At 40.5% G+C, this 15,254-nt stretch overlaps 1 protein-coding gene across 1 annotated transcript in view; it reads left to right on the top strand.

Moving 5' to 3' along the window:
- The first annotated feature begins 7,608 nt into the window (after nt 1-7,608).
- The window catches only part of LOC141481322 (uncharacterized), a 228,584-nt gene continuing 220,938 nt past the window's right edge, over nt 7,609-15,254 (top strand). The window contains exon 1 of the mRNA XM_074172721.1: nt 7,609-8,252. Coding sequence (XP_074028822.1) covers nt 7,760-8,252 — 493 coding nt within the window. The 5' untranslated portion in view covers nt 7,609-7,759. The remainder of the gene's footprint in view (nt 8,253-15,254) is intronic.

The raw sequence follows: 15,254 nt of genomic DNA on the forward strand, positions 1-15,254 counted from the left end.
TCTAATAAAAAAATCATAGATCTTGAAAAACTTTCCGAAATGAGTGTTATTGTTATGACCTTGAAATTTGTGTTTGAAGATGACCTTGAGAATCTTGCATACACGGAATAACCTATTAGAAAATAAAGCCTCCGCTGCTTGACCTTGGCTACAGACTACAGAGGTATTCATGAACTATCTAAGTAAAACACAGAGTATTCGTATACACAAATGCCTAATAACCGCAATCGACAACCTATTACATCGAAGCAAGAATGTGAAATATGCCGACACTGTATCGATTACGTCGCACACATCGCTATCAGAGTGTCAAGAAAACCACTGTATTATCTGCAAGTACATCTTCGCACTGCAGGGTCCTTGTTGAGACTGAACCCTTTGATGCGACCGTCGGCTCACCGAGCCATCGGAGTGTAATGACCTTCAGTGGATCGCCCTAGCAGAAGGGCGAGTACCTACTGAACGCAGAACGCGTCACTGAAATTCGAGTTACCATTACGCTCGACCTAAAACTACACAAACACATCCGAGGCCATATGCCATGCGAAGTCACTAGTGGTAGGGGGAGGACCAGAACTGACTGATTTCCAAGGACATGTGGCGTGCACCGATGGTGATCGAATCGTTACGGCTCTCGAAGTTACTTCATAGACGGAGAGTTAAAAGGGGGTTTCATAGTGTGACGTTATTTAAGTTACCCAACATGTGCGAGCTGAAACTGCACACACTCACATTCAAGGCCATATGTCTTGCGATGTTACTAGTGGTAGGGGGAGGTCCAGAATCGGGTGTAATTTCCGAGGTCATGTGATGTGCGACCCAAGGTTATAGAATCGTTGCGGCTTTCGAAGCCAAATCATAGGCGGCGAGTTGAAAGAGGGTTTCAAGGTAATGATGTAACTCAAGGTCATAAGACATCACACGCATTTCAAGGCCAAGTCATAGGCGCAGAGTGAAAAAAGGGTTTCATGTTCAAGTCAGTGTGGTGGAATTGGGGGGGAAACAGCTAGGGGAGAGGCCCTCAAACGGCCTCAGCATACTACTCTTGGATAATACTATTTCAGAACATCAGTCAATATTTCTTGAATATGGTTCACATACACCAACGAATTACAATGTACGTCATTTGGAACGGTCATTCACCAGAAGTGCTCTTGAAAGTTTCTGTCAAGATCTAACTGATGAGAACTGGTCGGCTTTTCCGAATTTTTCAGATATTTATTCTACCTTCTGTCAATTTTGGGAAAAATTTCTTATATTATTTCGATGAACATTTTCCGAAAAAGTACGTGCAATATCGCAGTAAGAGAAATGAATGGGTTCCAGATGAATTGAGGAAGTCTAGTCAAAATCTCAAAGATTCACATAAATTGGTACTGAATAATAGATCCCTGATGGGATTTTGCAAAATATCAAAACGAAAATATGACGCACTTATAACCCCAACAAAAAAACAGTTCTATCAAAATAAACCTAATAATTCAGAAAATACCACAAAAACAGCGTGGCAAACCGTGAAAACCTTGAATAACAAAAATACATAAAAAAAAAACTAAAATCACTTCAATTGATGAAGAAGATGTCCCTGTAGAAGATCAGAAAGGAGTTGTGGAACTATTCAATACATATTTTCAATCTATACCTCATGACACTATTCGTAAAATACCAATTAACGACCTGGACTTCAGTGAATACCTACATTTTTCTAAAACAATAATGAATTCGTTTTTTCTCGATCCATATTCTGAATTAGAATTACTTAACATATTACAGCTAAACCTGAAAAATAAATCTTCGTGCGGGTATGACGAGGTCTGTATGTGTGTTTTGAAATAATTTCTGCCATCTCTTATTTCTCCTCTCACACACATTGTCAACTCATCTCTCTCAACCGGAATATTCCCAGATCTTCTTAAAACTGGAAAAGTGGTACCAATTCATAAAAATGGCGATCCGCAGCTTGTAAAAAACTATCGACCAATCACAGTCCCCTCCAATTTTTCAAAAAAATTCGACTATGCCTTCCTTAACAGATTATTAGCATACTGCAATAGGTTTAAAATTCCTGAATAAAAAATCAACGATAACAGCAGTTGACTCGTATTATGAGAAACTGATGAACATAATAGATACGGGTGAATGAATGTCCTGTTGGGATCTTTTGTGATCTCAGCAGGATATTTGACTGTGTTGATCATAGTATTTTACTACATAAACTTCAGAGATATGGAATAAGAGGCATTGCACCATTGGCTGCACAGCTTCCTCGATTCAAGAAGCCAGTACGTTTCTATCGACAATATTGTGTCTACAAAACAAGCAGTCACAATTGGTGTCCCTCAAAGCTCGGTTTTGGGCCTTTTTTTTATATTACACCTGTTCAGTCTTCTTTCACTATGTACGTAGCTGATAAGTCACTGATTATTTCAGATAAATCTGACAAACTTCTGTCAGATAAGTGAAGTGAGACTTCCTCGTATGTAAAGGATTCGTTCAGTACAAACCTCCTTCATCTGAACATGGAAAAAACGAAATCCATTAGATTCCATAACCATCAGAAGAGCTGTTCCGATGTAATAATCTCAAACTTGTCTTTAACAAGGAACAACTCCTAAAATTTATTATGCTCAGGCTTAGATACGGGGTGCCCTTCTGGGGTCTATCCACCTCATCATCAGATGTTTTCATTACACAGGAGTGCATTATTCGTACCATAGTTGGAGTTTCAAAACGCTTATCCTGTAGAGATCACTTCAAGAATCTGAATATCCTTACGCTTTCATCACTGTTAATTTTTGAATTCGTATATACGTAAAAAAATCGTAGTAACTCCATACCGAACAATTCCAGATACGAATACAAAACACGCCAACAAGACTATTTTTATATTCCTTCCAGTTGTACAAAAATTAATTACAATTCTATTATAGCAATGGCTCCCTGGATTTACAATTAATTACCTGACGGAATAAAAAAGAGTGAAACACTTTATTGTTTCAAAAACAAATTGAAAGACTTAGTGACGAAGTGCTTCTATTCTTTGAAGGAATATTTACAAACTTAACATGTCATCTCATTCCTTTCTTTGTTTTTCTGATGTAATTTTTTTTTGCCTGAAATTATTTTTGTGTCCAATTTCATTTCATTTCATTCTATTTTGTATTTATTTTATTTTGTATTGACAATCAAATACAATTTTTAATTGTCTAATGGAAAATAAAACTTTTTTTTCATCGTAGTGTGCGCTGGTAAGGCCCTATCCCCCGGAGCCCAGATACATTCGGGAGGGCGCGCCAGCATTATCAACCAATGACCACTACCCACACCGTGGGGTAAATGATCATTGGGTCCCAGAATCATGTGCCCTGAGCAAGCGCAGTAAGCCAAGAATGACAGCCTTCTGCATCTGTGCGGCTACGATTTCTGCCTTAGTGCGGCAAGCCGGTATGATTTCAAGATTCGAGAGGTCACACCATCACTCCTTGGTGGACTCCAATAATCGAAACAACCATCTTGACAGAGTGATCTGGATAGAGTCTGCGGAGTTCGAAGACAAAATATCGATATTTTATCCGTTTTTCCCCCTCTTTTCTGACAATATTTGTCTCGCCAGGAACTGAAAACTCCACGACAAATATCGTTTTGCTTTGGTGGTCGAGGAGGACTACATCAGGCTCATTAGCTCGTATGAGCCTGAGGGTGGGAAACGAATAGTTCCAATAAATTCGGCACTTCTCGTTTCCTACAACGGATTCAATATTCCCGGAGCGTAGGGCAACACCGGTGTCTCGTCAATACCGTAAGAGTGCCGTATATGGTATTATAGCACTCTTAGGGCTGCATTATATCAATGGATATAGGCCGAGACCGTTTATGCTGGACATGCGGATAGCAAGTGCATTAGGGTCTCAGGTGCCTCGCGGCAGGCCCTGCACCTTGTGTCAGAAACCTCTATACTTATCACGCGACTGCGGTTGAAGACACCATCCTGACAAGCCATAATGAACCCCTCAGTTTCCGACTTCAGCCCGCTCAACCTGAGAAAACCGAATGTCCGAGAATCATGTGCCCTGAGCAAGCGCAGTGAGCCAAGAATGACAGCCTTCTGCATCTGTGCAGATAAGATTTCTGCGTTAGTGCGACAAGCCGGTATGATTTCAAGATTCGAGAGTAGAGAGGGCATCATTCAACCAATATATATATATATATATATATATATATATATATATATATATATATATATATATATATATATATATATATATGTATATATATATATATATATATATATATATATACATATATATATATATATATATATATGTATATATATATATATATATATATATATATATATATATATATATATATACATATATGTATTTATATATATATATATATATATATATATATATATATATATATATACATATATATATATATATATATATATATATATATATATATATATATATATATATATATATATATATATATATACATATATATATATATATATATATATATATATATATATATATATATATATATATTATATATATATATATATATATATATATATATATATATATATATATATATATATATATATATATAAAATAAATAGATAAGTACTCTTTGATCATTCCCATATTGATTTCAATTTAAGAGCCACCGGTATACAGCTGTTTCAGCCTATTGGGCATCGTCAGTACCGGGCAGGCGGTCCTCGATTGAAGACAAAATGAGAAAAAACCAAGAAAGTACTTGATAAAAATAGCTGCGTAAACGCAAGCGAAACATAAGTGGAACCACCTATTGGTGTGACACCCAAGTCAACTTGCCAAGTTTTTTATGTCAGTGTTGGTGTTTTGACCAATGAACCGACAACTGCGGTAGCAGAAATTTGGGAAGCTAACCTGAAATGCCATCGGAAAACGCATCCACATGTTTCTGCTACCGCAGTTGTCGGTTGATTGGTCAAAACACCAACACTGACATAAAAAACTTGGCAAGTTGACTCGGGTGTCACACCAATAGGTGGTTCCACTTATGTTTCGCTTGCGTTTACGCAGCTATTTTTATCAAGTACTTTCTTGGTTTTTTCTCATTTTGTCTTCAATCGAGGACCGCCTGCCCGGTACTGACGATGCCCAATAGGCTGAAACAGCTGTATACCGGTGGCTCTTAAATTGAAATCAATATGGGAATGATCAAAGAGTACTTATCTATTTATTTTTTGATTTTCATGGAATTATTTTCCAGCAGCTTGACTGCATTAACCTTTCTAGATTATATATATATATATATATATATATATATATATATATATATATATATATATATATATATAAATATATATATATATATATATATATATATATATATATATATATAAATATATATATATATATATATATATATATATAAATATATATATATATATATATATATATATATATATATATATATATATATATATATATATATATATATAACTGAAAAATAACTTGGCGGCAAGTTGACTTGGGTCAATATATATATATATATATATATATATATATATATATATATATATATATATATATATATATATATATATATATATATATATGCACCATACTGATGATGGGCTAGAAGCCCGAAAAACGTGTCTATGGTTTGCCACTTTGTTGAGTGCTATGTCCGATATTAACTTCTGTTTCTATATCAAGACACTCAATAACTTTCATATTTGTATAATTTCCTGGACCCGGATGTCACGCAGGTAGCTTTAACTGACTCAAAATCACCACGATTCTCAAAGTTTTCTTGTAAACACAAGATCTATCAACTGAAACCACAAATGTGCGGTTGGCTCCTGCTGGTGGCTCCGTGCATTTGTATTTCTATCTTTTGGTAACCAGGAAGTTTGAGTGTTTCGTCCACGAATTTGTTCCTTTTGATTTATATCATAAACACTCGATGATATCTATATTTCTGTATTCATTTCCTGGACCCGGAAGTCACGCAGGTAACTATAGCTGCCTACGTGGTCATGTTAGATGATGCCTGGGAATGCTAAGTCTTCTAACTGGAACCACAAATGTGCGGTTAGCTCCTGTTGGTGACGCCGTGCATATGTGATGTTTTTTTTTTCCCGTGGGTTGGGCTTCCTATCGGGCGCGTCCCCAGGTGGCGGATAGGGGAACGGCCAGGGGACTGGAGGTCCTATCCGGGAAGCCAATGGGGCCTAACGGACGGGGCTGACGGACTCCTGGTCAGTGGCAGAAATAAGTAGGGTGAGGGGAACTAAAACCCCCCAAAAGCCCTGCAAAACATGCCACCGCGGACCAGCCTACCCAAGCTAAGATGTAAGGAATCGTGTCGACAGCTGAATGGCCGCAGGGTTATATGTGGTTACGAACGATCCCCTTGAGGAACCGTGCGAAACCTCATTGTAACTAGCCTTCCTCTGGTAATGCGGGGCTCTGCTAGAGGTGACCAACCCTTCCCTTGCTACTCGTGGGAACATACATGGAAACTAAACGTAAGTACAAAAAACCAAACAATCCCGAGGCTGGACAGCAATGCTCACCTCAATTTAGGGCGGGGGCTGGGGATGAACAGAAATGCTCACCCCAAGCTACCGCTCAGAAAGAGGCTGGACATAGCAGACCACCTCGCAATGCAACGCAAAGGCCTAGGCGTAAGCGTATCAGCGGCGCCGAGGCCAAGAGGAGGAAGAGAGCGAAAGAGGCAGAAGTGGCAGCAACTATGAGTGCACCCTCCACCTCTCCCACTCCATCCTCAACAACAAGGGCACCTCTTGCGGAGGGCACCAAGAGCTCCGCCTTGGAAAAAGGCAAGGAACCGGCTGCCACCGCAGGAAAGCGCCCTCACGCGAGTACCTCCACGGAGGGAACCCCAAGAAGGTTGAAGAAGCTGCGCAGCGACAGAAATGTGGCTGCACCTTCCAAAACCTTCGTGGAGGCCGCCTTGAGACACCTCAAGGTAGCCATCATAGATGAGACTAACCCGTACGGTAAGGTTACCGCAGAACGAGAGAGTCTCATCAAAAAACAACTGTTGGAGGAGCTGGACAAGATCATCTTCTCCGCCTCCAGCAACAACAGCAAACCGCCCACGTTCAAGTCGTGGACATACTCCGGTGAAATCATCAGGGTTGTCTGCGATGACGACGTGACGCTAGAGTGGCTGAAGAAAGCCACAATGAATATTAAGCCATGGGAGGAGGCATCACTTGCAGTCGTCAGTGTGGATAAGCTCCCGAAGCTTACCAAAGCCTCACTCTGGATCCCGGAGGACGTCCACAAGACGACATCCGGTGAAAAGGAGAGGGTGCTGGGTCGGCTAAAGGCGCAGAATCCTGACCTGAAGGTAGCAAGATGGTGCACCTTCCATCATGAGGTTAAGATGAACCCACAAGGACACCTCTTCGTCTTCGGGATCGGAGAAGATGATATGGCTGTCCTGAAGAAGAAGTCGATGAGGTTAAGCTACGCGTTTACCTCACTGACTATTAGGGCAACAATAAAAGAAACAGAGGGTACCTCTGAAGACCCTAGGTCCTTGGAAGTTGAACCACCTAAAGTGGGAACCAAGGCCACCATGGGTCCCGAAAAGGAAGTCGAAGCATCTGAACAGATGACATTCGATGACCTGACGGAGGAGGCACCCAAAAACAGCGAGGCCACCTCCCCCTTAGCAGGGGAGCAGATGGACCTCTAAAGGTAACTTTGTATCCAACAACTGTCTCATGGGCAAGGACGTTGGAAAAAAAGTAAAAATAATACAATGCAACCTCCAACACAAAAAGGCGGCAACGGCAACACTATGTCGCCACCTTGATGTATTGGAGGAGGCAATAGCTTTGATCCAGGAGCCCTGGATAATTAAGACCAAAATTACTGGTTTCAGTAGTTTAACTGGTCAAATTTTCAGCTTACCAAGCAACCAGCAACCTAGGACGGCTGTCTACGTTCCTAGGAAATACAGAGCGTTTCCGATGGCACAATTCAGCACCTCAGATCTCACTGCGGTTAAAGTTGAATGTCCAGTTGGGAAAGGCAAATATATGGCGTTGATAATCGCATCGGTGTACCTCCCTTCAGATGCAGCCACCCTACCACCGACCAGAGAAATGGAAGTACTAGTGGACCACTGCCTCAACCAGAGAGTGGAGCTCATATTGGGTTGCGACTCAAACTCTCACCACGTGAGCTGGGGCAGCAAGGATATCAACGCCCGAGGTAAGTCACTATACGAATATATAATACAGAAAGATCTAACAATCTTGAACAGAGGCACGGATCCAACATTTATTAATGCCCGTAGCCAAACGTTAATAGATATCACGCTCACGACAGCCGAAATATCAAACAAAATCCAAGACTGGCAAGTCTCGGACCATATCTCTATGTCAGACCACCGCTGGCTGACCTATACGGTAAGCCAGGATCTCAGGACTACTGCGAAATTCCGTGACCCGAAGAGGACGGATGTAGCTCTCTACAATCGACTCTTAAGAGGAGCTCTGCGGGAAACAGAGGTCCTGACTCCTGGCAACAATGAAGAACTGGAAAGGTACACAGTATCTATCCACAACAAAATAGACACTGCCTATAAGGAATCCTGTTCAATGAGGATGGTTCAAACGCATGGCACAACCAACACATGGTGGTGCCCTGAATTGGAACACCTCAGGAAGACAGCGAGAACGACCTTCAACAAGGCAAAACGTACAAGACTCGAAGAGGACTGGGTAATATATCAAGCCAACCTCAGAGAGTTCAAAAAAGTCTGCAGACGAAAACAAAGAGAAGCCTGGAGAGCCTATTGTGAGGCAGTCGAAGACTTTCCACTAGCTTCTAGGCTACAGAAGGCACTCTCAAATAACCACCATAAGACTATCGGCATCCTGACAAGGGAAAATGGCGACAAAGCCGCCAACCTCCAGGAGAGTGCTGAGATTCTTATGGAAACTCACTTCCCAGGTTCTGTCTTTCCTGGAACGGCGAACTGGACGGATGTACCAATAACACCCCCACAATATGACTGGCAATATGCTAGTACAGTAATTGATGAGGACAAAATAAGATGGGCTATATCGGGCTTTTCCCCCTTCAAGTCACCAGGGCCTGACGGTATAAGACCAGCCCTACTTCAGTGGGGACTGGACACTCTTATGCCACACCTGGTTGGAATATTCAGAGCCTCTCTAGCTCTGAGGTATATTCCCAGTAAGTAGAGAGAAGTAAGAGTAGTATTTATACCCAAACCAGGTAGGATGGACTACACCCTACCAAAAGCATTCCGACCAATTAGTCTCACATCGTTTTTCTTAAAAACCATGGAGAGGCTATGTGAGCGGTACATAAGAGATGAAGTACTTGTTAACAACCCACTTCATCCAAATCAGCATGCATATACCCCGGAAGGTCTACTGATTCTGCCCTTCACCATGTGGTTGGCAGAATCGAGAGATCATTGGACAACAAAGAATCCACCCTAGGTATATTCATAGATATTGAGGGAGCGTTTGATAAAACAACTTTTCCAACAATTACCCAGCAACTACACTCCAGGAATGTACCCCTGGTAGTAGGAGAATGGATACTCCAGATGCTCTGTAGCAGAGCAATAAGTATTAATGTAGAAGACATCACAGTTAAAGGACTGGTCATGAGGGGATGTCCACAGGGAGGGGTCTTATCACCCCTTCTCTGGAACATAGTTCTGGATACCCTAATCAATCACCTTAACAAAAATGGATTCTACACAATTGCATACGCAGATGACATAGTTATCTTGCAGACCGGCAAATTTGTAAACACACTGTGCGATAGAGCGCAGGATGGGCTCAAATTGATAGAAACATGGTGTAAGGAACACTCACTGTCGATCAATCCCAAGAAGACTGAGATGGTCCTTTTCACCAGGAAAAGAAGTTTAACGGGCTTAAAACCTCCCGAAATCTTCAAAAGCCAACTGAACTTCTCTGAAGAGGTGAAATACCTTGGTATTATCCTCGACAAGAAGCTAACATGGAACTCTCATCTACAGAGTAGAGCAAAAAGAGCATACGTGGCTTATGAGCAATGTCGGAGGACAGTGGGACGCGCATGGGGTCTTTCACCCCGTGTAGTCGCCTGGATCTACACTGCAATAATAAGACCTATGTTAACGTATGGAGCCATTGCATGGGGACCGAAAGTTCTACAAGCAACGGCCATCCAAAAATTATATCAAATACAGCGACTGGCTTGTTTAAACATCACAGGAGCCATGAGAACAACACCAACCGCGGCAATGGAATTAATCACGGGTCTGACCCCTCTGGATCTGTACGTTAAGGAGGTTGCGTTAATGGCCATGATACGATTGCACACGGCTGGTGTAAACCTAGAAGTAGGAATGGGTCGATTGAGGCTGGCCCTATGGCGGGAAGCGCTTACTGCGCAACCTCTGCTGCAGGCAACAAGTGATGCAATTGAACCCAGGTTTGTGTTTAATAAATCCTACAAAATACAAATTAAGCAGAACACAGAGTCAGATGCTACAAATGCAATACGGATTTATACAGATGGCTCAAAAACCAAAGAAGGTTCAGGATGTGGAGTGTACTCCAGATCACTAAGCCTAAGGATTAAATGGGGAATGGGAAGAAATACCAGCGTGGTCCAAACAGAACTGGCTGGTATCTCAATCGCCACAAAAGAAATAACCAAGAAAAGAATTTCTGGCAAAAACATAACAATCTGCACTGATAGCAGACAAGCACTATTAGCCTTGAACAGACACCGTGTTACTTCAGGGCTAGCACTAGAGTGCCACCAAGATTTAGCCGAAGCCTCGGTAGATAATAACATTATCCTGAGGTGGGTTAAAGGGCACGAAAGGAGTAAAGGTAATCGCATTGCCGACTCTTTAGCCAAGGAAGCGGCTGGACTAAGAATTTTAGGACCAAGTGGCACCCACGGCCTGATGACATCGACAATTGCGGAACTAGTCAAATGTAACACCCATGCTCAATCTTTAAAGAGATGGGATGAAATCAAAGGATGTAATCTTGCCAGGATCACCTTGGGCGACCCTGGGAAGCTGGCGCCGAAGAAATATCTGGCGATGACCAGGAAAAATCTACGCCTCACAGTAGGATTTCTGACTGGCCACTGTCAGCTAAGGAAACACCTACATAATATGGGGCTAGTGGACACACCTCTATGCAGGATGTGTGAACAGGAAGATGAGACTGTCAGGCATGTCCTGTGCGAGTTCCCGGAGTTATCGTCAATAAGAGAGTGTGTGTTCGGCGAGTCTTGGCCTACACCTGCCGATATAAAGGAGATGTCTCCCAGCGACCTGTCCACCTTCCTGGAAAGGACAGGATGGACGACGACCTAGGAGGACAACTCCTCGGGAGGATGTACAATGGGTCACATGTGGCCTAAGTGCGTGGGCTTACACTCACCCTCCCTACTCTACAGATAGATGTGATGTTTTTCATTTTTGATAACCAGTTGTTGTCTATCTTTGCAATTGGCTGCACCGCGCTGATGAGGCCAATAGCCAGAAACACGTGTCCGCAGTTTGCCCCCAGTTTTTGGGTGTTTCGTCCACGAATTTGTTCCTTTTGATTTATATCATACACACTCGATGATATCTATATTTCTGTATTCATTTCCTTCATTCATTGTTGCAAATATCACCTGATTAGGTTAAAAAATTCACAACTTACCCCAAAAACGGTCGCTAGTTCCTTCCTTCCACCCAATACGTTGGCAATTAGGGAAAATAGGAAGGTAAAATAGGAAAATGAAGGAAATATGAATTCTAATCGAAAGATCTTTCGAAAATTGTTCCACAGCAAACAAATAACTGAATTCAAAATGTATCACGAACCGATTGATTAACCAATAATAATATACCATGAGTTCCGTCTCTCATAAACGCAAAGAACATACTACTTTTTCGTACCAATATAGTTCGTTTTCCTTTTAAAAAATGCGCGGTTGCCAAACTGTATAATTTGTACCTGTATTTACAAACTTCGAACGATACGGAACATACCGCCCGCCCTGAAAAACTAAAGTTTTCAGCCAAAATTGAGAAAAAAAATTAGGGGTGTCGTTGATTGAAGGCCAAATTTGATTGGGATAATCGACCGCCAACCCGCAATAAACCGTCTTGAGAAAAAGGTTTCAATTTACATAACCTTGTCGAGCAATTCATGTTTTTTATATACGCTCAATATCCTGATGAAAATGTTTATGTTGGACTATTTTAATCAACCGCAATTCCGCTTTCCACAGATCCGTTGCCGAAATAGTTCTACTTAGTGGAAGAATTTTCAAAAATCTCAATACATATACTGTTGTCCGCAAAATATGTGACCAAGAAGAACACCTAAGAATTAAGTCGTATAAGGGATGATTTTCTACGGTTTCTGTAGTAAGGAACACTTTTTTCTCCGGTATTTGTTCGCACACTACTTTCAAATCCGATACAGGCCAATTCTCTTCCGTTAAACTGATCCAATCAGGTCCTCTTAACCAAGAAGCGTGGTTTATTAACTGAACAGGAGTTAAGCCCCTTGAAAGACAATCCGCCGGATTGGTACCTCCTGAAATGTGAAGCCAAATTGTTTTTGGTGATTGCTCTCGAATATGTTGTACTCGATTGGCCACAAACATTTCTTTAATATGGTTTGATTGAAGCCACTGTATGACAGTAGTGGAATCCGAAAATGCATAAATCTTTGAAATGAAAACTCGATTTGTATAAGTATCTATTACATGTTTCACCAAATTGGAAAGGAGAACCGCTGCACATAATTCCAATCTAGGAATTGTTAATAACTTGAAAGATGAAACTTTGGACTTTTCACAAACCAAATTGACGTTGACATTACCATTAGACGTTATTGTGCGTAAATATACCACTGCTCCATAACCATCCTGGCTAGCAACTCCAAATGCTAAAATCATAACTGGATTATCCGCTTCTGCTCCTAAACTCCTACGCACCTGAAAACTATGCAACTCCGACCATTCTGATCTGACCCTATTCCAACGCCTAGATATTTCATCTGGGGGTTCGTCATTCCAACCTAGTTTCCACCTCCACAATTATTTAACTAACAGTTTTAGATAAAATATGAAAGGGCCAATCAAACCAATTGGGTCATAATATCGAGCGATTGATGACAATATTTTTCTCCTTGAACCTTGTGAATCTGGAACTGTTAATTGAAAACTCAACATATCCAATTGAAGATTTCACTGTGAACCTAAAATTTTGGTATCAGTTTTGAAGAGTACCGGCTTCAACAATTGTTTATCAGTTGGTATTTTTTTCGACAAAGAATTCGAATTTGTAGCCCATTTGGTCAAATCGAAACCACCCGCCGCGAATATTTTGGCCTCAACTTCAGTATTTACGCTAGAGACCAAGTCATTAATATATAGGTCCCTCAGTATGATCTGGGAGGTGACAGAAAATTGTTCACCTTCCTCTTTTATGAGTTTCCTAACCGTTTTCAAAGCTAAATAAGGGGAGGATTTAACTCCAAAAACTACTGTAGAAATTTCATAAGTTTGGATTTCATCCGCTAAATCAAATCGCCAAAATAGTCTTTGAAATCTACGGTGCTTCTCTATAATATTTATTTGACGATACATTTGGCGCAAATCACTTGTTATAGCTATTTTGAATAATCTGAAATTGATCAATAGGGTAACGATATCTGTTTGAAGCTTCGGCCACTGTATAACAAATCATTGAGAGATTCATCCGAATCTGAAGGAAAACTTGCATCCGAAACTACTCTAATCAGTGTACTACTACTTTCTGGTTTGTAAACTGAATGATGTGGCATATAGTAATTAGGCGTATTGAAACTATCCTTCAGGACCAAACGCATATGTCCCTGATCAATAAAATCCTTCATAATTTCATTGTAAGTTGACCTCAAGTCAGGAATTTTCATAAATTTTCTTTCCAGAGAAAATAACCGTAACCTAGCTGCCTTGCTTGAATCTCCTGAACATGCTGGAGAGTACTTCAATGGTAAGGCAACAGTAAATCGTCCTGAAATATCTCTACTACAACCTGATAAATATAATTTTTCGCATTCTACTTCGTCTGGATCAGGCGGAGAACACTTTGGAACTTACTCTATTTCCCAAAATTTGTTCACTGAATTTTCAATCGGTATTTCATCCGTTGATGCCAAAAAAGTCTGACCTCCCGAAATCAGATTTTTCATTGGTATTTTACCCATTATTACATAACCAAAAACAGTTTCTACCGCAATAGGAGAACCATTAGAATCAACAATACGTCCTGACTTTATTAATTCTGTAAACAATTCAGCTCCTATAATTCCGTCAATTTCTCCCGGTTGATAAAAATTCTCATCAGCTAACTGAACACCGCCCAAGTTATCACAAATGTCATTTTCATTCACCAAAACTCTAGGTAACTTCTCCGAAATTTTTTCTGTTATCAAAGTCCGTATTGAATAAGTTTTACCGAGAAGAAATTATCAAATCAGCCGTACCTTTCACTGGTTGTGAGTTATTACCGATGCCTTGTATCGAAGAATAATATTTCTTTATATTTTTTCCAAGTCTTTTACAGCCCTTCACAGTGAATAAATGAATCTGGCTACCGCTATCTAAAATGAATCTTGCCACATTATTTTCTACTAGACTATTTATTATCCTAACTACCACCGTGGGTAACAATACTGTACATCCGATTTGTCGTGCCGCAAAAGTCGAACCGCCATTTTAGTCCAGTCATTATAGTAAGTTCACCTCGGAATTCGAGATACCCAGCTGTAAGTCTGTAAATACTTGTATATTGACACCCTAAAAGTTGTCTCAAAACCTACATATGGTAGGGTGTAAGCAACTATTAAATTTCAAGGTCAAAAGTCACAAAAATCGGTTTTTTGCGCTCTTTTTGGAAATATCTCATTTCCTATGGGTTTTTTGCTATTTGTATTCATTATCTATATTGTAGAATACAAAATTTTCTACAAATTTTGTTGAAAAAAATTTTTTATACGGTGAACCGTTTTCGAGATAGAGGGCGGAGAGCACGCGGTCACAGCATCACTTCAGGTCAACCGGTGCCTCCGGTCGAAAACGCGCCATATATAGTTGATGAACTATCGATAAATCAATGATTATAAATATTTGTCAAATTTTATTGCAGGAGGACTTTCTTTCAGTTTGTGTCTGAAA

This window comes from Leptinotarsa decemlineata, unplaced genomic scaffold, assembly GCF_025532065.1.
Source record: "Leptinotarsa decemlineata unplaced genomic scaffold, Ldec_3_MD MMD2_tig00000157_RagTag_RagTag, whole genome shotgun sequence".
Taxonomy (NCBI): Eukaryota; Metazoa; Arthropoda; class Insecta; order Coleoptera; family Chrysomelidae; genus Leptinotarsa; species Leptinotarsa decemlineata.